This window comes from Sceloporus undulatus, chromosome 1, assembly GCF_019175285.1.
Source record: "Sceloporus undulatus isolate JIND9_A2432 ecotype Alabama chromosome 1, SceUnd_v1.1, whole genome shotgun sequence".
Classification (NCBI taxonomy): domain Eukaryota; kingdom Metazoa; phylum Chordata; class Lepidosauria; order Squamata; family Phrynosomatidae; genus Sceloporus; species Sceloporus undulatus.
In genome coordinates this window covers 261,561,836-261,587,718 of record NC_056522.1, presented here as the reverse complement: position 1 = coordinate 261,587,718, position 25,883 = coordinate 261,561,836, and the positions used below count along the sequence as shown (strand labels likewise).

The window sequence follows — 25,883 nt, the reverse complement described above, 5'->3', positions numbered from 1 at the left end:
TGAGGAAGCAGACTGAAGTCTATGAAAGCTCATACTGCCAACTTCTTTCTTTCAGGTAGTCTCAAAGGTGCCACAAGATCTCTCTACATTGTGATTATTAAATTAGTCACAAAAACTATGATATTTGGAACTTAATTCCATTTTGTTTGCAACCTAAAATATCAGTTTAAACCAGATGTCTTGCACTATAACTGTATTTATTGGTTGTAACCATGGCGTTTATTGTTTATATTTTTGTGGTTGTACCATAGACTGTGATGGATTTTCAGAACTTGGCATTAAGAAAAAACAATACAGGAGTATTACCATGTTTGTTGCAGAAAAATGCACACATAAGAATTATATTAATTTATTTATTAAGGCTAACTTATGTTTACTGTGCGTTTAAAGATTTACAACCAAAGGAACATTATTTACATGTAGCTGACATTCTAAGAGAATATAAACCAAACTTAGCAAATGTGTGCCAAATTAAAAAATACATGACACTTACCCTCCAGACACAATAAAACTACTATATCCTCAGCCAATTATACATTTACATTCCCTTAAAGAATGAAAAATTGCATTGATAATGCACTAAGTAGCTATGATTACATTGAAACATCTAAAACCTGAGTCAAACCTAGGTATGTTTTTAATAATAATAAAAAAAAAACCATCTTAAAAATTACTAATTGGTCAGTGGTCAATATAATGTGTGTACATATAAAGCTCCAAACATCTGACTTTTAAACTTGCTGCAATACTTCCACAGACGGCAGCACAACAAGCAATATTTTATTTCTTTTCATAATTTTCTTGCTTAGTTAGCGTACCTGATCACATAAAACACATTTTCAGCCCATTCCCGGGAGGGGGGGGGGATTGTAATTTGATATGTAATTTACAGAACAATGTATCTGCTCTATACCTCAAGCCAAGATATTGAGTAGCAAAGAATTTATTCATATCCTGCATCCTCACGATAAAAGGAGACTTCTTTGCACCCCCGATTTCTTAGTTATTAGATGCTCTGGAGTACTGGGATTTGAAAAACATCTCAATATGTGGCATGATCCTCCTCATACGCATCACATGTTGAACTGTAATGGTAAACTGATGCATAGGTTTTTTTGTAAGGACTGCCTAGAAGACATAATTGTTACATTTTCCTAGTATCAGTATTTTCAAGTTTTGTTTTGTTTTTGGTGAACTTTCTGCCAACTGTATACTCCCATACCAATTTCCCTGTAATTTCCATTACACATTCTCTGGTGATATGATGATTCATGATTTGTCATGTTCTTTACTTTTTAAAAACATCTTGAAGTTGGTCTTCCATAGTTTACCCATGAAACATTTAAGATGTTTAGTAACCTCTGTTTTTTTAAGGATTGCATATGAGATGGGAGTTGCTTAAGGCATGAGGGTGAATAATCTGCAATAAATCCACTAGGCTGAGTCTAGCTTGTATTTGTCGACTAACATCTAAAGACCAACCTTTCTAAGCACTTTATCATATAGAGGAAAATTGGAAGTTTTCTTCAGTGAAAATCACACAATTACTATTAAATTGCAATTAGGATTTTCAGACACAGCACGATAAAAGAGCCATTATCCTGGGAATAACCAGGCAATAAACTGCAAGAAAGCATTTTTGGAATTTTCCCGTGAATGATTTGTTGCTGTTTATTGCCTGGTTATTCATGGGTTAATGCCACTTTAACTGCTTTTCAACACAATATCATGTGAAAAGCTTTATCGCAATTGCCTGATATTCCCAGGATAATGGCCGTTTATTTGCAACATTGTGTGAAAATCTTAATTATGAATGTTTGATTTTCACACGATAACCCCCGTTTTTACTTCCAATTGTTTCCATGTGATAAACTTCTAAGTGGACAAAGAATTTATGGGACGAGGCAACTTTTACTGACCTTGAAGTGAACTCCACTGAAGCAAAAATAACAGTTACTTTTAAAAGTAGTGTAGAAATTATTCCTCTGTCACATAAGGCAGATTTCATTAGGATTAACACAAGAAGAAAATTTATGGGACATTTATATACAACACTGTCTAGAAATGTGCTATTTTACCAAGATATATTATGCCAAAATAAATTACTGTGAATTCAGTAATTATTTTCAAAATTCAGCAATTTTGCTTTCCAAACTTAGAGACAAGTACAAGTTAATGTAAATAAAAAGTGTTAATCAACATTCTTTAGGCACAGTTAATTAATTTACCATTGGCCTATGGCAATATAGGCTTTATTTCAAGCAGCACAACACAGCTGTTCCCCACTTAGCAAACTGAATAGGTTCGTAAGCTGTGTTTTTATGCTCTGGTTAATGAAACTCCTTTTTAAGGTGAATGCCCAAAATTGTCCCTTATTGATAAAAAGCAGCAAATACATTAATTGGTGGTCTGTGACTGATACATTTCTGATTTCTTCTGTTGACATACAATTGGAATCTATATTTCTCATCCCTTCATTTACAGAATACAAGTAGACATATTTAAAGTAAGAAATGATCAAATGTACAACAAATTAAGACAAGCTTCGAATAAATGTTGCTATCTTGCAGCTTTCCTACAAATACAGAGAGAATGTCAAAATCATCTCTTGTGGAAAAGAAAACTCTTCTGAATATATGCAATGATGGGCTCTGGCATCTCTCCCAAGAAAGCTTGCTTAAATACTCTGGAATGGACTGCTGCTTGACAAGACTTGTTTTCAGTCACTGATGAGAAGAGTTATTATACCTGGCATAGGACTAATTGACCAGTTGTTTGGGATTCACTTGGTTGAGTTTTTACCAATGCCAAACATGTCACGGATATCACACAATGCTCGTTTGATGTTTTTCCCAAAGCGATGGGAATCCTAAACATGAACATAAAGAGAGTTAGAAATACACATTCACAACTGAATGGAGCTCTTATATTGCACATAATGTGAGCACGCATGCATACGTGTAATCAGACAGAATATAGTCAGATCAATTACTCATTTTGATTTCTTTCTCTCCGTTTTAAAAAAAGAGACACAACTACTAGTAAGCATTTTTTTTTTAAAAAAGCAAGGAACTGGTTTCACCAGTAGACTTTGGAAAGCTAACACCTCAATAACAGGCTTACTCATTCTTCTGTTTCAAATGAGAATCTGTTATCCAACAACTCAAAGTAAAAGGGTAAATACAAAACATAATCTACACCATAAAGAAAAATAACAGATTTGTATGTGAAGATTTCATGTGAACGGTCTACTTTCTGAGCAGGAATTGATGGAGAGAGGAAAAGGACAGGTTGCTTACCTGTAACGGTATTTCTTCGAGTGGTCATCTGCGAATACATACAAATGGGTTTCACTGCGCCTGCGCAGTGAAACCCATTTGTATGATTCGCAGAGACCATGAAGAAGAAGAAAAAATAATTATGCTATATTTCTCGTTTAATGCATTAAAGTACCAAGTGAATTTGCTATATGTCATTTCCAATATCAGTCAATATCATAATTCAAATTATGTGCTTTGCAGCAAAATACTGTATCAGAAAGACTGTTTGTCTGTAATGCAACACAATAGAGACAAATGAACATATCAACTAAAAACCTTAGCATAAAGAAGTGTTATAAAAACCAACAAAACAGACCGAGAAAGGTAGATTTCCTACACTGAGTGAGCATATGATTAATTGACTAAATGGAGAAAACGATTACCTGAAATATACAGTGGGCCCTCCAGGTTCACGGTGGATACATTCCCTCCCCCACAAATCCGATTTTGCAAATACTCAAGTCCTAATAGGACGTGACTATTTGTAAAATTCCCTCCCTCCCTCCCCTCCATTACTGGCATCTTCCCCCCTGGCGCTGGAGAGTTTAGTTGGAGCCCAGGCCTCCGGGGCTTGTAATCAGCCCTGGCAGCCATCAGGACTCTACTTTCCCAGAAGCACTTGGGACCTGGTATGTGCATGCGCCACCCCCTCCACTGCAGCCAATGAACACGTGAAACATCAACTGGCTGCGACACAGGGGGCAGGGCATGCCTATGCCAGGCCCAGCGCTGCTGGGAAAGAGAGTCCTGATGGCTGCCAGGGATGATTACAAACCCTGGCAGCCCGGGCGCCAATTAAACTCCCCAGCACCAGGGGGAAGATGCCAGTACGGGAGGGATGGAGGGAGCTGTGGATTGGGCCTTGTGAATGACTGAAACCATGAGAGCCAAGGCCATGAATCTGAAGGAACCATGTGGTATACCATTATTTGTAGCACCTTATTCTAAAATGCCACCATTCAGCACTAGAATAGCTAGAAGAAGCCAAGGATAAAATGGAACAAGTATTGGAAACTGCAAGTGAAATAAGGGCAGGTCCAGGGCATTTTTGCCACTGACCGCACTGCTTTGCTCCCTGAAAATTATTTATGGCATTGGTACTGAATGGATCATGTCTGCCCAATTCAGATACTAGCTTGGGGGACTGAGTTTATGATTTCCTTCCTTGTCCTGCTTGCTTATTCTTCCCTATTGCTCTAACCATATTTCACAGTATCTGTGACAATTATGCCTTCAATTCAGCTGTCAATTTATGGCAATTCCCATAATTTTCATAGGGCTTTCTTAGGCAAGGAATACTCAGAAATGGTTTTGCTAGTTCCTTCCTCTGAAATATAGCCTACAGCACCTGGTATTCGTTGGCTGTCTACCATCCAAGTACTAACCAGGGGTGAGCCTGCATAGCTTCCAAGATCAGATAGGATCTGGTGCCTTTAGTGTACTGTATTTAGGTCACCCTGTGACAATTACAGAATTCAAAGACATAACTGTGCTGAGGGGATGAGGTGACAAGTTCAGTTTTAACTAAAGCTGTTGGGGAAACAAAGGCAGGAGAAAAGACATCCCCTAAATCCAAGATGATTAGGTAACAAAATGAATGATGGAGATTATTATTAGCATGTGGTATGATGCTGGCTGGTAACCAGAAAAGAGATGTAATAAACTGGGTAAGAGAGCTCTCATGGGGCTAGGGTAGTAGTGTTTTGTGCAGTGAGCCAGGAAACCACTATCTTTGTTCAACCCACTATTAACAGAGTTTGTGGATATATTCCAAGTCTATTGTTTCTCTTTCCAGTCATCCTTACTAGTTTCTTTGTTCAAGGACTGCTGTTCTGTGATCCAAGATGAAATGTCCAGGAAGAATGAAATACTCTACAGCTGTTTTTTGTGTATTCCCATTTCTTATGTCTGTTTATCCTCTGGTGCAGAGGTTCCTTCTTGCTTCCCAGATTTTTTACATCAAAATACATTCCAGTAGCAACCTCTACCATTCATATGGTCATCTACTCATCTTGGTTCTGTCCCCTAATGACCATAGTTAAAACTGAACTTCTCATCTCATTACCATACCCACTAGTTTTGCATCTCTGTTCCTATTCAAACATATGACCTGCTCATTTGTAGCTATGAACTTCTGTTTCTAGGCACTTCACACCATGCATCTGATGACGCAGATTTAGGGCCAAAACAGATGGCTCTGATGGCCTCAACACACACCGAGGCCCCAATCCGCCTTGCAGCTGGCCAAAAAGAAGAGCAGAAAAGAGCTGCTCCTTTTTGAGCTGGCAAAAAGATGGCTTTTCTTGCTCGCCACAATTGTGGTAGCTTGCAGCATGTAAACGCTGTGCCACTGGAGCACCTGGAAGCCGGCCCACGTTTGAGTGCTGGTGTGACTTCCTGGCATCTTGAGGGTGTGCAGCGTCTGTATGTCATGCTCCCAAGCTGGTTTTTCATGCCAGTCTGTTTTCCCCACAAATTTACAAAAGCTTATGCTACCAATTTCCTTCTCTCAATTAGTCTCAAAACTGTTCACAAGATCCCTTTGCATGTTATAATTATAGTTAGTGAGGCCCTTCAAACCATGGTTAGGTAAATCTGAATGCTAACCATGGTTTGTAGCAAATCAATTACGACAGATCAATTTTGAAGCTAGAGAAGAAATGTAAAAAACTATAATGAGAAATGAAAGGGGACAAATTTGTGCAGTGCTAATTGTATGGGATTGTTGTTAGTTGCTCTCGAGTCGGTTCTGACTTATGGTGACCCTATGGATGAGACATCTCCAAGAATCCCTATCCTCCACTAACTTGCCTAGATCCTGCAAGCCCTTACCCATAACCCCCCTGATCAGGTCTATTCTTCTGGTTTGTGTCTTTGAGGCTATACAGACCACTTCGAAAAGGCGGCCTGCAGTCGCCTCTTTTCGCACTGGATTGGGTCCGCCGCAGTGATCCGGACTTTGGAGGGCACAAAAAGGAGCCAAAAAAGCAGCTCCTTTTTGTGCCCTCCAAAGGGCGCCATAGCCATGGCAGTGCAGCTGTATACGCCCCTTCAGCGCTGCATCATATGGGGGCAGAGTTAGAGAGTGTGTTGTCAGAACGCTTTGCCCTGACTAGCTAGCCTTTCGGACCGGTCTGTATAGGGCCTCCCTCTCTTTCTTCTACCCTCTACACTTGCTAGCATTATTGTTTTTTCTAGCGATCTGTTCCTTCACATTATGTGACCAAAGTAGGAAAGTTTCCACTTGATCATCTTAGCTTCCAAAGAGAGCTCTGGTCTGATCTGTTCAAGAACCTATTTGTTTGTTTTCTTGGCTGTCCATGGTATCCTAAGTACTTTTCTCCAGCACCACATTTCGAATGAGTTGATATTCTGTCTGCTTCTTTCATTGTCCAGCTCTTGCATCTGTACATGGTAATTGGGAATACAATGGCCTGAATAATTTTGACCTGAGTGCTAAGTTGTATGTCTTTGCTATAGACATCTGGTTGGTTATGGTGCCTGGCCGGGTGGAATCTCAGCAGGTCTGCTGAAATTTTGCCTGCTTGTTGCAGTTTTTTTTTTTTGGGGGGGGGGGGGGCTGTGGTGAACACTCTTAGCAGTCAGAAAGCCTCTTGGTAAAGGGGGTTCGGAGGGTCCTATGGAGGTTCAGTGCCAGCTCCTACTGCTTAGGAGTGGCTGTAAATTAACAGCAAACCTATACGGAGGATCTGAGTTTATTGAAATCAGCTTTCCTAAAGTCTAAAATGTGTGTCTGACTATGCCTGGCTTTTCCTTTGCTCTGTATGACAAACTCAAAGAGAACATGGTCATTCCCACCTAAGTATTCCACCACTTGCACCCCATTAACCAGGCCATCCCTGTTGGTTAGGATCGATCTCTCCAGGGCGCTATATCACAGGTATCGCGTCCACAGCGCCCTCTCAGGCCTGCCTTCCAAGAGAACGCCCCCTGGTACACGGAAGGACGGTCCAGGGCAAGGGAAGCGGGTTCTGCGACGGAATAGGAGAGCAGCGCTGGAGGAAACACCAGCGCTTATCCGACCAAGACTCTCATCAGATCGTCGTTGGAGCGACTAGTGGAGAGGCGCAGACGTACAGCTAAGAACTCGTTCTATGATGCAACGTATCGCGCTCCGCGGAGTCGCAATCGGCGCAAGGTTGTCAGGTGTGAGAGAGCTGACCAGCTACCTCCTACCCTGCAACCAGACCCGTGAACCGACCAAGGCCTGCATGTGGGCACATTCGAAACACGTCTTCGCGGAAAAATCTACTCGGATAAGCGAAGGTCCTTAGAAGCCCAGTCAGAGCAGAGACACACCTAGAACGGAGGGATCCAGAGCATTCCGTGGGACTCGGTTAAGACTGGATCAGTTTGAGTCTGTGGAGTACTGCAGGATGTGGACAGGATTCTTGGAAGTGTTCGGAAGAACAAACCTGCTCTCCGCGATCCCGGTCCCTCAGGACTAGCGGACTCAGGGGGGCGCCGGCAGGAATTCTCTTGACGGCATCGGATGATAAATACATCTAGCTGGGGGACAGGACACATTCCCATCCAGACTTAAAAGTGGCCAATTGATAAAACCCGCTGCTGAAAAAGCCTCCCCGACCACCTGTGGCATAAGAATTATCCGCGCCTGTTGGTCAGCTATTGCCATTTTGGGCGAAGGTGATCGAGAGGGCGGTTGCAATCCAGCTTCAATCGATCCGGAGGAAACGGAGTAGCGTGATCCAATTTCAGAACCGGCTTTCAGGGTGGGCTACGGGGTTGAGACGCGCCATGCGTCGCCTTGGTCGGATGCATCTCCGTCTGGGCATTGCACGGGGAAAGCGTGTCCCTGTTAGTGCCTTGGGGACCATCTCGACGGCAATCTGATAGATCAACCAGAGACACACAAATGGTAATCAGCTTCTGGGACGCCGAAACCAAAAGAGGTGGAAGCGTGGGCAAGGGGGGCCCGCGATCCAGTGGCTTCCGATCATACCTCTCTGGGAGATCCCAGAATGGGCAGCGGGGAGAGTACATTGTGCTCCGATGAGAGGGCCCACTAACATCTGGGGTCCCTCACAGGGGGACCATTGCTGGCCTCGCCATGCTCTTAACCATTTAGCATGCACAACCGCTGGGAGAGATCATCCGGAAGGACATGGGGGAGCGGTGTATCAGAAACGATCGGATGACACCCCAAATAGTTTTCTCTAATGGCCCAACGTGATGCAGTGACAGGGGTTGGCATCGTCGCCTCTCGTGGCTGCCTGGAGCGCGGAAATGGATGGATGCGAGGAAAATAGACTCAGGCCATGAATCCAGAGCAGAAAAACGGAAGTACTAGTGATCAGGTTCCCCTGGACCCAGGGCATGGCGGTGGTTCCCACCTGTTCTGAATGGAGGTCACGCTCCCGGTGAAGGACCTCGGTACAGCAGTTTGGGGGTGCTCCGTGAACTCGTCCGCTCCACCTACATCCTCAGGGGGATGCGACAGTCAGGAGTGCTTGCTATCAGCTTCGGCGGATACGCCAAACTGCGTCCCCTACCTGGACCAGGGGGAACCTGAACGGTTGTACATGCTCTGGAACCTCTCGCGGGGATTCTGCAACGCGCTCTAACATGGGGCAACCCGTGTACCATCCCGGAAGGCTACAACTAGTGCAGACATGGCAAGCACGGACTGGTACCGGCACGTCCAGGGCCAGTCACATAACACACCGTCTTAAAGAACCTCCATTGGCCTGGCCTATTACGATACCGGGCCGCAAGACAAGGGTGTTGGTTATCAACCTAAGAAGCCCTAACATGGCTGGGCCCCAGGGTATCTCAGGAGACCGCCTCCCCCATACATTCCGCCCCGCACACTCAGGAATCCATCTGGGACAGCTGCGCTTAAGCGTGCCAGACGGCAAGGTTAACATCTAACATCAAAGAGGGCTTTACCATCTTGGCCCCTAACCCTCGGGAACTCGCAGACAGCCACGAGCGCCGTGTTGCCGCCTCCTCGCAGCCAAATTGTAGGAACAGGGTTGAAGGACCCTACCGATTTGAGCAGCATTCCCTGGACACCTACCCCGACTAAGGCGTGATCCCCCGCCAGTGTGGACGCTGGCAGAAGCTGTGTGTTAATCTGTAATTATGTTTATTATGCCATTGTATTGAGTGGAAAAACAGACCCCTGGTATTTGATAGGGGCGGTATACTAAATAACCATTTATTTTTATTATTTTATTTAGATCTAAAAGGGCTGATCCCCTGCCGCCTCTTCTACCTTTTGGACAATGAAATTGTCTTCTAGGAAAGTGAGGCATTTGCTAGACCTTAATGTTTTGGCTGAGTTTGATTTCCAACAAATATCAAGATAGTTGAAATCTCCCATCACTAACAACGTCTCTCCTATCTGAAAGGAGTGGTCATCTGTTCTACAAAGGCATCATCCAATTCTCAGTCTGATTTAGGGATCTGTAGCAGATTATTTTCATTTTCTTTATGTTCAGCATCAGACCTGCCTTTGCACTTTCATCTTTGACCTTCCTTATTAACTGTTCCAATCCTTAATGTCTTCTGCTAATATTATGGGTGTTGTCCACATATCTAGGTTGTTAAAGCTGCTTCCTCCTACTTTACTCCTTCTTTTTAAATTTAATTATGCTTTTCTTAAGATGTTTTCAACATATAAGTTAAACAAGTAGGGGGATAGATGCAGCCTTGCCTGACCCTTTTGCCTATTGGGAACCACCTGTTTCGTCCAAAGTCTGTTTCTGACGGTGCCTTCTGTCCTTGATACAGATTCTTCACCAGATAGATCAGATGTAGTGCACGTCCATGTCTTTGAGTGCGTTCCATTGCTTTCGTGAACTAGTGTATGAAACACATGCTGATTCTTTTTGGAATCTTTGGTTGTGCTCCATTAGCTATCGTATGTTTGCAATGTGGTCCCTAGTGCCCCTTTCTTTTCTGAATCCTGCTTGTATTTCTGGAATTTCCCTCTCTGTATGGTTGGAGTCTAGCTGCAGAATACGAGCATTATTTGCTTGCATGTGAGATTAATGCTATTGTCCTATATACACTGGTGGCAAATCTATGGCACATGTGCCCTCTCTGGCAACAAGCCATCTGGAGGTCGTGTCGAGGGTGGGGGAAAGGAATAACAGGTGCGTTCCTGTTCCCTCCCCCCCCCCCACCTGGGCCTTCAGCTGCCTCTTGAGAGACAGCTAATGGCCGGAAAGTAGGGAGGAAGAAGGGAACACGGCGCACGTCTGTTCCTCCCAAGCAAAAGGCCTGTCTCGTCTCCCCCCCTCTCTCGGGCCTTTAGCTATCTCCGTGGAGGCAGCTGAAGGCCTGGGAAGGTGGATGGGGGGGGGGAAGAATCCAGCCCCTGGAAAGTGGAAAGTCCTGTCCCCAGAGGGCAGATGTCCCACACCCCAGAAATTCTGTCTAGCAGAAGTTCCACCCTCGCTCCCTAAAAGTCTCACCATCACTGTCCTGTAGTATGGGAAAGTCCACCTAATTCTAAAAGCTGATCCCCAGAACAAAAAGTCATGCACACGTTTAGCAAATGAAAACTGCAGTCTCCCTGCATATGAGTTTATATTTACTTAATCCATAGATTTAACTATTTGCAACACACTTTAATTAAATACATTACAAGCTCAAGAGTACCCTAACGAAAAAGAGGACTATGAACTGAGAGGCACAGAACAGAATTAGGGTCTTTAAATTTAAATAAAACACTTACTGTTTCAGGACAAGAGTATTTGCTGGATACATGGAAACTGATGAGCCTAATCACCCACAATTATATAAGACACACCATAACATCATCAGCAACCAAGGAAGGCACATTAGAAGCTTTTATTTGTACAAACCATACTTTTATTTATTTTATTATTTAAAATATTACAAACTTTGTTCTTGTGTGCCTATAAGTTGTTTCTGACTTATGAGGCCCTAAAGCAAACCTATCATGGGGCTTTCTTGTTAAGATTGTTCAGAGGGGAAATATTCCATAACTGGAGTATGAACAACCAAGAAGACCCTCCTCTACATCTTGACCTAGTGAATTGCTCCCTAAGGTGGGACATCAGAGAAAGGCTTCCTCAACAGATTTAATGGCTGGACAGATATATAGAGAGACGTGCTCTTTCAGGTATCCAGGTTCCAAGCCATTGAGGAATTTGATGCTGGATTCTGCCAGATATCATGTCAGTATAAACCACTGCAGAAGATGTTGTAAAACACAGTCCCTAGCACAACTAGTAATTCACAGGCACACAGAGTAACTCGTTTTTCTTCTGTTTTGATAACCACAACATAAACCACAGCATAAATAAAATTTTAACTATGATATAAGAATTGATAAATCAAGTTTGGATTGTTGACTTATCTCAGTAAACCACAATTTGTTAAGACTGCTAGAAATCTACGTTTAGTTTTGAAAAAACAGGAATTCTGTTAAACAATAGCGGGAAGGGGGCAGAAAGACTTAAAAGTTGAGGTTCATTTGGAGAACCTGGAGGGGAAAGAACAGTTTTGAGGGTCACATGCCATCCCAGTACCAGAGCTACCCATCCTCACCTACAGCAACTTGTGGTTAAAGTAATCTACATCCTGGACTGCTTGGCTAACAGCCTATTTGCTTAACAACTGGTAGAGGAAGTAATAATATTCCCATACTAGTAAAGCTTAAGTAATTACTATGAATAAAGAGAAAGTGTAATGGTTAAGGTTTAACCACTAATCTAGCTTTTTCCTCATGCATGAAATCTTAAGATTTACAAACAACATGATTCTGCAATGTGCTGTTTCAGCAGAGTGCCTGAGACACTGTGCTACCAGTCACAGTGGCAGTGTTATTGCTACACTAGACAAGTATATTGGTCAAGTGCTACCTCTTTTTAAAAACAGGTACCATTCAACTTACTGGCCCAAAACCTCCACCACTGGATTCCATCCCAGATTCTTGTTCAGATCAATTGCTGTTGTGGCGTCTGACTTGTTGAAAGTCTCCAGGGCTCTGACAAACCTGAAAAAGTGAAGAGGTAAAGAACTAGCAGATTTATCAGCTGTTTGCAAGCAGCAATAAATCTGTTGTTTTAAAGCTACAACCCACCCATGCTTCTTTGAACATTTTTCCTTATGTAAGTTTTGGATTGCGATTTTTGGAACAGGTATGAAAACTAGGGGAAACAGGTTATCAAAACATACCAACACTATATTCACATGTGCTGGAATGAATTTAGTCGCATATTCGTTTGTTCATTCATTCATCATTCTACATCCCACCTTTCTCCCAAAATGGGACCCAAGGCCATCAGTAGTTACTGTAGAATTATAAGACAAATAATATAATAATAATAATAATAATAATAATAATAATAATAATAATTTATTTATTTATAGCCCACCCAATCACAAGGAATCCAGGCGGGTTACAACAGTAAACATGAGTGCTAAATGTTGTTTGCCAATGGTAATGGAGTCTAATTTAGATTTTGATTGGACCAGGAAAAGACAATGCTATTTTTACGCCTGTACTTTCAAGAGATTATACCCATGTATCCCAAGGGCCAAAATATCCTAAAAGCATCAGATCCTATCTGATTTTGGAAGCTATGCAGGTTCACTCCTGTTTAGTACAGAATGGATCCCTCCCTGTGTAAGGGAAGGGCAGACTGTACGTAAATGGGAGACTGCCAATGAATACAAGATGTTTTATGCTATAGAAAGGAAGGAACTGGCAAAACCACCTCTTGCCTAAGAAATTTATGAGGGTTTCTGTAAGTTGACAGGTGACTGATAGTACATACATAAATACACACACACACACACACACACACACACTCCCTCTCTCTCTCTCCAGAATAACTGCTCAAGAGTGAAAACAATTGTCACTAAATAAGAACAAAGGCCAGAAGCCAAAGTGAAAGACAAGTGTGACTCACAATAGTATGACTGGCTTGGTGTTTTATCTGAATGGACACTTCTTGTTGAGAGAAGACAGAAAAGCAATTTAAATGAACATGACTAAAGGGGATTCTTCAAACTGACCCTTTGCTGCAGAAGATGTTCTCAACATTGTATGTATGTGTCTGTCAATGCAGAGTGGTACTCAACATGCAGTCCATCTCAAAAGCAGCAGAAGTTCACTTTAGCATCTTGCAGCAATGTTGAAACATATTGCATATCAGGACCAGCCCATATATCAAGGTGGCACACCTAAATGACTTGCACTGTGGAAATGCCCCCATACAGAAGCAGTGTCAAGTAGATTCCATGTAGTGGCTGCATTGTGAGGGTCACTGGTCTAAGAAACTACAGACATTGTTCTGAACCAAATTATAGTTGTGGTAATATTTTTGAGGATGGAATGGAGGAGAATATAAATAAAATGAATAATTTTTGGTTCAGGATATCTAATATAGTTCAGGATAACTAATTTTATAAATATTAACTATAATCATATCATAAATTGTTTTTTATCTCAATCAGTTACAAAGGAGGTTTGCAATGAGGCAAAGGAGTGCTGCTGTTTAAAGAACACAAGGTCAACAATCCTTAGCTGTGAAGAATTCAGTAGAATCAAGTTAATCTTTCTAAATCTAGATCACAAAATATTAACTGAGATCTACCATAATGTTGGCAGTTTCTAATTTAAACACTGCTATTCTTATTTTCTGAACTAGAAAAAATTAAGCTACCCCTAGGGGAAAATAACTTTGATATCATGTTCAGCTCTAGATATATTTCATAATTCCTGCTTGAAGAAAATTAAAGAAGTTACCCAAACCAGTTTTTGCTTATTAGTTGATCAGTAAATACTATGTGGTCACTTACTTCCTTAAGGAAAGGTGAATCAACAGCAAGGTACTTTGACACTACATACAGGCAGAAAAGGTGGCGATCAATCCCAGCACCAGTCATTGCAAGACGATACAGGAGCTGATGATGAGTAGCAGCAGCTTTGAATAATGCAATCTTCTTTTCAAGCTGAAGATTAAAGGGAGAAATCCAAGATTTCTATTTTAAAATACCATTAAAGTAGTGTGGAAGTCTAGAAAGAGATGCAGCATGGCACCAATTCAAGGAGCCCCAAAGAGGCATACAGAGCTCTCCTTTACCTCCTTCCCCTCACCTATTTTATCCACCACTAGAGGTGCCAAGCAAATGTTCATTTATTATTATTATTATTAGTAGTAGTAGTAGTTAGATTTACATTCTTTTACCAATGAGTTCATGGGGGTGTATGTGATTTTTCCTCCTCACTTAGCCTCATGACAAGCCCATAGGGAAGATAAGCCTGAGCGAGAGTGAGCATCTGGATCTAACAAGACCAAGTCCAACATTCTAATCACTAAGTCATGCTGGTTTTTCATTAAATTTCTTGGGATGTTTTACTATGGTACCTTTGTTGAAGTTATATTGTGGGACAGTTGGTTTTTGTATCAGGGCAAGGTGACCGTTTTTAAATTTTGGATTAGTTCAGCGGAACAGGACATGGAGAAGGTGGATGATTCTTCTATTGAAGTAGCATACTTGCTCTTCTGATAGTGTAATTTATGCAAAACATTGACCTATACAAAGCAGTTCACCTATCAGAACTTTGTCCTGGTGACCTTATATAATTATACTGTAGTTATACTGTTCTAAGGAAAGGCAAGGGAAACTATTTGCCAATGAGCTATCTAGATATTTATCTTACAAATGTGTTTACTGCCGTGCTGGACAGGAAAGATGTAATATATTTCCTAAGATGCTGCCCACAGCCATAAACACTTGCATACACTTGCAGTAAGGATAAATGTATAATTATTGATCACATTAAACTCACAGTTTCAGATGGGTCGTCCATTGCTTGCACAAATTTGCATGACTGTATAGTACATGAACGAACTGTTTCTGTTCTACCTTCTCTGAAAAGGCGTGTCATAGATGCTTCATAAGTCAAGCAAAATTTCCCCATGTCCTTAAACAAAAACGCAGAAAGGAAATTTAATGAAAGTGATATGTTCAGTGTGCACTTCACAACACAAATTAGACTAACATACACATTAAAACCACTTATCTTAAATATTATGGGATGCTTCTTTTAGCATCAAATGGATCTATGATTTCATTCAGTATGCTTCGAACTCTCATAGAATGATGAGAAAGTTACACTCCAAATGTCTGAGGGTAGTGTGGAATATAAATATGTATGCATGAGAAACAAAATTAATGGTGTATTATATGGGAGAGTCCTTGCAAAACATAAATTAGTTGCAGATTGGGTACAAAGGTAAAATCAGCTCTGCCCATATAATTAGATTTAATCTTGCACACATAGCTGCATGGGACCAGATGGAAGCAACTCCCATGAAGCTTAGGTTATATGTGAAAGAAAATTTAAAGCACAATCAATCCTATGTATGTCATCTAGAGGTCACTGATATCCCACTGATGTCCCCATTGACTTCCACTGACTTTCATCCTAAGTAAAATGTGCACAAGATGAAATTCCAAACTTTTTGCACCTTTCCTCCCACAAGGAAATTGCTCTATTGCACTAACAACCTCAGTTACCCTTCTCTGCATCTATTCCAGGGCTGTGTTGTACTTTTTCAGACAGTGCACCTAGAACTTTACATGCTATTCCATACTATGAATTCCATTAATGGTATCACATTACATTACATGATATTTTGCATATAACTACATCTTATTTGCTGTTTTGTGTCTTGTTTCCCCATAAAAGTTTTCCATACCATATTTAACTTTGCTATGCTGCAGCACACAGAGTAAATTACTCCAAGATGCACTGAGACCATAGTGGCCAGTGTGCAAAGTTAAGCATTTTTAAAACTCCAGTGAACAGACATCTGCACTATCTCATATTTAATCTGATTTGTCATTCTGGATCCATCCAAATTAAATTACAAGTGGTGTCTTTAGTAAACCAGAGCCTAAATCCAATTGTTAATCCCAAACAGAGTAGAGCCACAGAAATAAATGAAATTTACATACGAGTTACTTTAACGTGTTCCCACTGATTCAGTACATTTACTTTTATATGGTCTAGCAATTACATTATACCTTGGTTGCCTCACCTTTTACCAGTAACTTCAAAACATTTGATGTAAATGGCATTCTTGCCAACAGAAATTCTTGTGTGGGTGTTTTTTTAAACCTCCCTTCAAGAAAACTGCATTTATTCTATCTGCTTCTTTAAAATCAATTTCCCAGGCTTATTATCCAACTATTAGCCTCCTCAAGTGCTTTTGGAGAGGTACTATTTTAGATTAGATCATCTATATGTTCCAACTAGTTTGACTCCAGTTATGGATTCTTTGAGATTTAAATGAAAGAAGGCTTTGTGCACATCTATTATGGAATGTCTTGGGTCCTTGGGCTATGGGGGGAAATGCAGGAAATGAATAAATATATTTATAAAATTCTTGATTATTCTTCCTTATTAATTATAAATTTGCACATAGTATTCATTTTTGAGATACAAACCTAATCTATGGAATTATACATCTCATCACTAAAAGACTGATGTTTTATTTATAAATGATATTTTTCATTTATTTACATCTACACGAGCACTCAAATGATACTTCCAGTTCCACTATTTTCTATTTTTTAGAAAACACTGCAAATGCTGCATATTTTGTCTCAATTTAAAGAAGTACTGAAGCTTTTGGAATTACTATGTTTTTAACTGATACTTTTCCTGTTTGCAAATTCATATTATTTCTTTCTGTCCAATATAGCTGGGAAAGTGAATTGCTCCTTGGCCTGCTTTTGTTCTTAGGGATTGGTGATTGCAGGACTTTAATTGCTGATTTCCTTATATGTATAGCATTTTTTTCTTTAATAATGAAACAGAGCAATTTAAAAAAAAAGATAGGGTAAAAAAAATCAAGACAATTAGAACATTCACCATGGCGGAACAGAAACATGCTAAGGGCAAATTCATTGGTAATTCAATGGTCGTGAAGCAACAAGTAGGGCTAAAATGGTAAAGGGAAAAAAATAACATTGCAAGGGTCCTTTCCTGTACAGAACTCGGTACTGGGCAGGCAGTAGAGAACATGGCTGGGGAAAGTGCATTCCTCCAGAAGTGGTTGGGACTTCAGCTTCCTAGCATAGCCAATAGTTAAAAATTCTGACAGCTGCAGTCCATCTGGAAAGCCACATTTTGTTCATTGTGGTATAGAAGCAGCTTGTCTCAGGGAAATCCAAATAAATGTGCATTGCTATATGTGAAAAAGCAAAGTCTCAACTGCACTAAACATGCAAAGCATGCAAAGAAGACAGCATGATATGACTGAAACAGTAGTAGCATGGGTTAAATCAGTACTCTCTCAGAAGCTTACTTTCTAAATTCAGGATTGAATTTCATATACTTTACTTAGAAGGCATTTAAAACAAACTAAAATCAGGATGATACTTACCCGATAGTGAGCAAGCTGTAGGGCAAGTTGCACAAAAGCATCGGGACTAGTTTTAACTTTCTTCATTAAACCCTTCCCAAATGTGTTGAAAGGAAATGAATGGAAATCCACATCATCTGCTAGAGGTCTTGCAATGGCCAGGGATCTCTCAATCACTTCTTGGCACTAAATAGAAATGATTTAATGATCAAAATATCCCATGAATTATCTGTCTTAGGGATGAAACAGATGGGCAGGAAAAAGCGGCTTGAAGCTGCCTTTTCTGAAGCCATGTCAAAATAAGCAGGTTTCCGGCCGGCTTGAAGGTGGGGCATTTAGACAATACACACCTTTCTGGCTGGCTTCAAGGTGTGCATTATCTAAATGTCCCGCCTACAAGCCGGCTAGAAACCTGCTTATTTTAACCGTCTGTTTCGCTTCTTACACACCTATAAACAAAAGTGTGAGCACTCCATATTGGGAGGTAAGAACACAACCATATTAAAATAAAACAGTGGCATATAATTAAGTGCAAATAAATACATTTTAAAAACCGTTTAGTAAAATGTGTATAAAATTCATTACAAAACAAATACAATTTAAGCAGATTAAACATTTGAGCTAAATATATTTATTAAAACCATGCAGCCTTTTTAAAAAAACTACTTTTTACTAGCAACAAAAATTTTGATATCCCTCCTACTACTGGAAATAGACTCCCACATAGCACCTCTATGTTTGACCAAGAAAGGGCATCCTTAAATTATTAATGTTTATGGAACATGGCCCTTTGCGTTTTGGCAGCAGAAAAAAAGAACTTCGAAAGTTCCTCTGTTACCCTTTTTTTCAGTATCCTCTAGCAAATATTTCAGATACCATTTTGAAGCTCTACCTGGGAACTTAGGCCCGGTACAGATGGGCAGTTTGCGGTGTCCTCACCGTGAACTAGGGCTACATGAGACTGGGCATTTAGATGCCCAGCAGGCCTAGTCCACGAGGATGCCGCCATTATGGTTTGCCACCCTCCACAAACGGCGCTGGCAGGAAGTGACATCATTGGGGGGCGCGCACGCCAATCGCACCCCTTCCAGGAAGTTGCATTAGGCAGCTTCTTTTTGCTCCCGGGAGGAAGTGCATCGTTGCTGCGCCATTTGGTGGCTGCGGTAACGATGGGGGGCTAAAAGGGGCGGCATGGAGCAGCCTGTCTGTCAACCTCCTTACTTAAAAGAAGTATAACTACAGTTATTCCTCCATATTCGCTAGGGTTAGGGGAACAAGACCCCTGTGAATATGGAAAAACCGCAAATAACAAAAACAGTTTTTCCCTGAGAGGACACCTCTCTAGGAATCTCTAGGTCCTCCAGTGTAACTCTGTGGTCGATGTCCAACATACACTGACCATAGAAAGGCACTGGAGTAGCTACAAATGGTCTTTCAGTGCAACCTTTAGTTAAAGTTGACCACAGAGTTGCACTGCAGGACCTAGACAGTCCTAGAGAGAACATATTAATTAAATCCGTGAATAATCAAATCCGCAAACATCAAATCCGCAAATATGGAGGGATGACTGTAATCTTAATTTGTCATCTTTGTATAATGTACAGTAAAAGAGTCCATGGGATGTAGTGGCTTAGTGGTAAAGAGGGCAAATCTGATGATCAGAAAGTCAGAAGGTTGGCAGTTTGAGGCCCAAGTGTCACACAACGGAGTGAACTCCCATCACTAATCCCAGCTTCTGCCAACCTAGTGGTTCGATAGCAGGCAAATGCAAGTACTGTATATACTTATGTATAAGTCAACCTCATGTATAAGTCAAAGGTAGGTTTGGGGGCCAAAGTCGTGGATTTTGATGTAACACATGGATAAATTGAGGGTCAAACAGGGGCATATGTAACAAAGGGTGTAAAGGGGAAAACATAATACCACTTCCCTCTCCCCGTCTCCCTCTCTGGACCTCTCCCAAGGGTCACAGTATCAGCATGCAAAATGTGGAAACAAACCTCCAAGCTCTCTTTTTCTTTCTCTCCCCCCACTTTTACCACCAGCTTTTCCACGGCATGCAAAATGGGGAAAGAAACCTCTGATCTCTATTTCTCTTTCTCTCCTCCCTCCCTTCACCACCAGCTTTTTCAAGGCTCACAGTCTTGGCATTTGAACAGTATTACCATATTGACCCATATATAAGTCAACCCAAGATTTTGGAGTCCATTTTTGGGCTTAAAATTTTCAAGTTATAGACGAGTATATATGGTAGAGAAATAGGTACCACTTTGGAGAGAAGGTAACAGTGTTATATGCAGTCATGCTGGCCATATGGCCACTGAATAGTCGTTGAACAACGCTGGCTCTTGGACTTAGTAACGGAGATGAGCACTGCCCCCTATAGTTGGTTACGACTAAACATTCATGTCAAGGGCCTTTACCTTTTGAAAGAGTGCATGTGATAAAGATTCTAATAATCCCTCCCCCCAAGGGCATATGCAATTCTTGTACTCAATTCAATGGAATCAGATTGAATGCTTTGTTGAATCCCATTCTATATTTAGAAATAGTTGGTTTTCTTGAATAATTCCCCCCCTTGAGTTAAACCCAAACTAATGGGGGAGCAAGCATAGTATCTGATCTGATCCAAAAAATTCTGGTATTTTAATGGACTGCTTCTTCCTAATGTTTTTTTTATCAATAGCGTTAAAAATCCTGGAAATTTTCATTTCAAAGTTCAGGTACAGCTGATGTTCTGTTTCTTTACCAATGAAGAAGAGAAAGAATCCAGGGATTTATTTTAGATTTCCTTCTCTGGTTTGCTGAGGGAAGAGGAAATTGGATCTGTGTTTGGCCAATACACAAAGCAAATCGTGAAGCAAATCAGGAACCATGTTTGCTTGGTGACAAGTCAAGATTCCTGTAAATCCCTGACTTACTGCTTTGTCCAAACTGGGCCAATTATGAAAAATTCACATAAATGGAATTCTACTCTGAATCCAGTAAAAATGCCACCATGAGTCTCCCTAATACTCCCTAAGACTGATTAATTTTGAGTTATCTGGAGCATAAGACATGCACCTATAAAACCCCCCTCAAGTCCCCATCCCCAAATAGATTCTACCCATCACTGCTGTTCTATGAGAAGACAACCAAAGCAAAAGATGAATGTTCTTGAGTATGACAACATATGTTGTCAAGCAGAGCTTAAATAAAATGATGAAATGATTTTAACAAGACTAGCCCTTCCAATAAGTAATGAGTGTTAGGATTTTCGTAGTGACAAATATTATCAGGTTGGACTAGTCAGACGTTTCCAAAATTGCTTATGCAAGGTCAACAAATGTCAGTCAGTATTGCAGGTAAATAATGGCAAGAAAGCAGAAGAAGGATACAACGACAATGTATCTTTGCATAAATTGCACAAATTGTTGAGTTCCTTCCTCCCATTTTCAAGACTCTTTCCTGAGTCTAATCCTGCTTTACATATGATCCATTCAACATCCAAGTTAAACAGAAAGGGTGATAAAATGCTGGTTTGCCTGAACCCCTTGTCAATCTTGGTATTCTGTCCTAACAGTAGCTTCTTGTCCTGAGTATAGGTTACAAACCATGACAATCAAATGTGGAAATATCATTTCTTTAAGGCTTTACTAATTTACTAAGGCTTTCCCAATTAAAAGGCTTTACTAATTTACTAAATATTAGACAATAATTATATTTATTTAAAATTAAACAGAAGTGCACTCAGTTACAGTCAGACAGTGTCTGTTTGCTGACAGAAGGCTCTTTGATCCAGCAGACACTTCTGTCAGCAGAAAGGCGAGGGAAGCAATTCTACACAACTTCTCCTTCTCACAAAAAGCTGGTGCAGAGAACTAAAGGACTCTTCAGAATGTTTGACAGTGGAACACACGGCCTCAGAGACTGATGGTGTCTTCTTCTTTGGAGGTTTTTAAACAGAGGCCGAGTGGTTATCTGTTGAGAGTGCTTTCTTTGTGTCTTCCTGCATGGCAGGGAGTTGAACTGGATAGCCCATGTGGTCTCTTCCAATTCTATGATTCTAACAATGTGGGAGGTGGTGTGGTGTCAGGGTGGTAGTGCTGTATAGCAGCAGTGGCAAAGCAAACAAAATTTTCCTCCCACTTTTTGGTGATGAAAACTGCTACTATATCCATTACCAATTTCACTGATCAAAAAATGGTTATATACTTACTTCTTCAGGAATTTCCCATTGCAGTTTGGTAGGCATAAGAATTCCAGAAGAGGTTTCTCCCTTGCAGTGCCCATCTTCTGTGTAACCCAACTCAAGGCAGTCCGAAAGCATGACATTCTAAGGAGAAGAGGGTAAAGGGAAGATGAACCCACCATTAAATCCATTATAAATACACTGCTGCGGATCATGAAACATGCATGTCTAAACACACAAGATTAAGTATGAGTTGCAGGAAACTCTTGCTATTTTTTTTTATATTCTTCAGCTGAGTTCTTTGTACAACAGGATAGAAAAACCTTGTGTTTGTGAATATGAACAGACATTACACATAACAAATTCCAACTACTACAAGCTGCATATTAATTGCATTCTGCAATAAGGCTACCATCAAAAGAAGCTTCAGTCTACTAGGCCTGCATGGTGACTGTCCAACCCATGAATGACAATTATAGACCATCCACCTCCTGCCAACTTATCACAATCTCCTCCCTAAAAAGAAGAGCAGGAGCAGGAGTGACAGACAGCTAGGCAGTCTGAACTTTAGTGGAGTTAATCCAGAATTATGCACCAAATTTACCATGCAAATTAACAGTATCCTGTGCCCAAATGAAGAGTATGTCATTCACAGAGCACACTGCCCTGGAGGTTTAGCTGTATGGTTTGGGGAGGCCCAAATCCCATGAAGGTGTACATCCCATGTTCCATATTCATTTCTTCCTGGCATTATTAGACAGGGTATGTCATGCATGACATGAAGTTGCAGGAAAGCAATGGGCTTTATAGGAGATCATAAAGGCTAGATACAAGACTATAGAATCTCCCTGAGGTTTGGGCAACATGATATAGAATGGCTCAGAACTTTGTTTGGGGTAGACGCATTTAATTATTTATTTGTGTATTATTGGCATGATGGCAGAATGCTGGACAATATCTGACACCTAAACAAAGCAATGGGCCAAGAGTGGTGCTGCGGCAACTCACAGAGTACACTGTATTGAAATGGTGGATAAGCACACAAAGCATTCCGAGTCTTGATTTTAAACCATCCACTCCACCTATCTCGTCCCATACTTGGGTAGCCTTGCGCAGCTTTCTTCCTATTATAGTATTGCGATTTAATACAAAATTACACCAGCCTTGCAGGTTTATCACCTATTTTCCATCTCTTGGAATGCAGACCATAGCTTTATGAGTTCTAAATAAAATAAGAGAGTATACTAGGCCAGCCCTCTCTGTTGTTCTCATGTGAAAAGGAGCAACTCTGAAGTAAAAAAGCCTTCTGTATGCATGGAAACTGTCCATGTGATTCTGAACCCCAAAGTTACAAGGTTGTGGCTTGTAGGGAGAGGTTCCAAGCATACACAGACTCTCTGCTTTAGAACCTTTCAGATAAGCCAAGCAACAGGGTGAGCATGTGTTAACACTTACACAGAGCAAATGAGCTGAATTCTTGGTTAAAGAAAAAAAATCGGCATCATGCATTACATATGTAATTGTCATTGATTGGAAACTGACAAACAAAGAAAGGAAGTGAAGTTTGGGAGAAAAAGTAAAAGTGGGAAACATTCAAATTCATCTTATCCAAGTCTTATCCAAATTTATATGGCTGATGCAGCTAAAGACTCACCTCCCAAAGATGTCCAACAATAGGAGCATCTGCCCAAGAATGTTCGGTATTCAGACCCATTTTACCATTCTTAAACACTATAAGAGTGAATGACTTGTCAAACCACCTAGGAAAGACAAAATGTATATTAATAACAACTTTAATTCACTGCTAGTTTTTATAGAGCTGAAATGGTGCCATCCCCATGTTTCATGGAGATGTCAATAGACTTTGGAAAATGAACAGAAAAGCTTTTCTATGTATAAAAAAGTTTTTTCTTAATACCATCTGAATTCTTTTCCGAAGAGTTATAAGAAAGTTTCCAGATTGAAGAAAGGAAAAGACATCACTTTATCTGCTATAAAGGAAGTTAAATACGCATGTAAAAAGCAAAAAGAACTCCTGTTCCTTCTTTACAATATACCTGTCATAGCATTTGCCATGTAGAAGTGCCTTTGAGTAGTTGTCCATTGATGTCACTGGGTCCTCTTCCCTATAACCCTGAGCAGTGTCATCCAGAGTCACAAAGAAAGCTGCCTTTTCAATAGCATCCAATGACTGCTTGTTCTTTCCACGTGCAAAGTAGGTCTGGCGAGCTTTGGCCCATGGAACTCTGGCACAAGAATTTCAATGGAGAGAATCGTTAAAGGCACACAGTGGAGAGTATGACACATTATACAGTCACTCTCTTTTAAATCTAAATTTAAAATGTGACTAATGAAGTACAGTAGCGTCTCGGTTATCCGACCTTCGGTAATCCGACATTCCGGATTATCCGACATTGTGGCTGCCCGCCCCCAGAACAGACATGTCCCCAAACATGGCGGCCGTGACGGGCAAGGCGAGCAGGGCGAGTACCTCCAGCCCCCAAAACAGGGCCCCAAGCGTGGCGGAGGAGGCGGCAGCGAGCAGGGCGAGTACCTCCAGCCCCCAAAACAAGGGCCAAAGCTTGGCAACCTCCAGGCCCCAAAACAAGGGCCAAAACATGGCAACGAAAAGGAAGAAGGTTGTTGTATCAATGGAGCAGAAACTTGAGGCAATCAAGAGACTGGACAATGGAGAGACGTTGCAGAAGGTAGCAGATGACTATGGCGTTGTAGGAGACTGGAAAAGGAACCGATTGGTGATAGAAAAAATGGTGTTCCTCCAGAGTTACTGATGATGCAGTGAAAGAGAGGAAAACCATGAAAAAGTGTGGCTATGAAAAGGTCAGTGAAGCTTTGTATGTATGGTTTCTGTAGTTCAGAGACAAAGGTGTGCTTATTTTACAGCAAAAGGCATTGCATTTTCGAAAGGAATTTGATGAAGGGGACCCAGATATTACAGCCAGCATTGGTTGGTATGACAGATGGAAGAAACGTTATGGAATCTGTAAGTTACGGGTTTGCGGAGAGATTGAAAATCTTCAATTTTCAAGAAATCGAGGCACTGAAGAAAAAATTTCTAGACTTTGTTGAAACTGAAAGCCTAACGGGCGATCAGACATTTAATTGTGATGAGTCCAACCTCAATTACAAACTGTTACCCAGTAAGTCTTGCAACCAGAACTGAAGCAGCAGCCCCAGGCTATAAGCATAGTAAAGAAAGGCTGACAATTTTAGCAAGCAGCAATGCTTCTGCAACCCTCAAAATGGACCTCACAGTGATAGGAACATTGGGTCTTACCTGTGAGATGTTCGTTTTCAGCGATGTAGGTGGAAATATCCTATAACGTGGGTTGATTCCATCTCTTGCTCCGAAATAGGCAGGAAAAACAGACTTGAAGGAGTCGCCACCAGAGGGAGCAACCCCCTCCATCCCTCAGTCAATATTACAGCCGAGGATAGAAAACAAACTCAGAGAGCATTTAATGCAAATCTAAGTATATTCAATGGAAACTATCATAAAGTCAAACTAAAAATAACTAAGGTGCTTTCTGCACCGGCATTTGGGACGTCCGGAGGACGTCCTATTTTAAAAAAGGGGCGTCTCTTATAGACGCCCCTGTGCCTAATACGGACACCGTCCGTACAAGATGGCGCCGGCCCTTCTACATGGCCGGCGCCATCTTTGCGTATCGGACGCTGAGCGTCCGTACGCGTCGCGTCCCTTGTCATGTAGCGAGTGCGCCCCTGGCGCCTTGCTACGTCGCAAACGCGACTGAAAAAGAAGCTCCATTTTGGAGCTTCTTTTTCTGTCTGCATGGGAGCCGCGCCGTGTGGAGGCTCCGGCTCCCCTGCAGACTAACCGGCGGCGGCGGCAGACCGCCGCAAAGCGGCGGTTTGTATCCCGCCTAACTAACAACCACCCTTGCAAAGTCAAGGAAAAACAGCCTCCTGGGTGGGGAGGATATTTCCACCTACATCGCTGAAAACGAA

General features: G+C 41.3%; 2 protein-coding genes and 1 long non-coding RNA gene across 4 annotated transcripts in view; all 3 read right to left on the bottom strand.

Annotated features, from left to right (window-relative positions):
- LOC121926322 (sodium/hydrogen exchanger 10-like) overlaps positions 1–25,883 on the bottom strand; it is a 587,624-nt gene that overhangs the window by 261,173 nt on the left and 300,568 nt on the right. The window lies entirely within an intron of this gene.
- LOC121924421 lies at positions 340–11,141 on the bottom strand. The gene is made up of 2 exons (XR_006102592.1): positions 11,047–11,141; positions 340–2,869 (listed from the first exon to the last, which is right to left on the bottom strand). It is a non-coding gene; the product is annotated as an uncharacterized LOC121924421 (long non-coding RNA).
- Positions 12,212–25,883, bottom strand: part of CPT1A (carnitine palmitoyltransferase 1A) — a 62,465-nt gene continuing 48,793 nt past the window's right edge. The window contains exons 11-17 of one of the 2 annotated variants that reach the window (XM_042455750.1): positions 23,951–24,139; positions 23,548–23,653; positions 21,921–22,037; positions 17,744–17,908; positions 15,139–15,273; positions 14,143–14,297; positions 12,212–12,332 (exon numbers count right to left, since the gene is read on the bottom strand). In XM_042455750.1, the coding sequence (XP_042311684.1) occupies positions 12,275–12,332; positions 14,143–14,297; positions 15,139–15,273; positions 17,744–17,908; positions 21,921–22,037; positions 23,548–23,653; positions 23,951–24,139 (925 nt within the window). In that variant the 3' untranslated portion in view covers positions 12,212–12,274. The remainder of the gene's footprint in view (positions 12,333–14,142; positions 14,298–15,138; positions 15,274–17,743; positions 17,909–21,920; positions 22,038–23,547; positions 23,654–23,950; positions 24,140–25,883) is intronic. The other variant, XM_042455759.1, reaches the window with a different exon arrangement.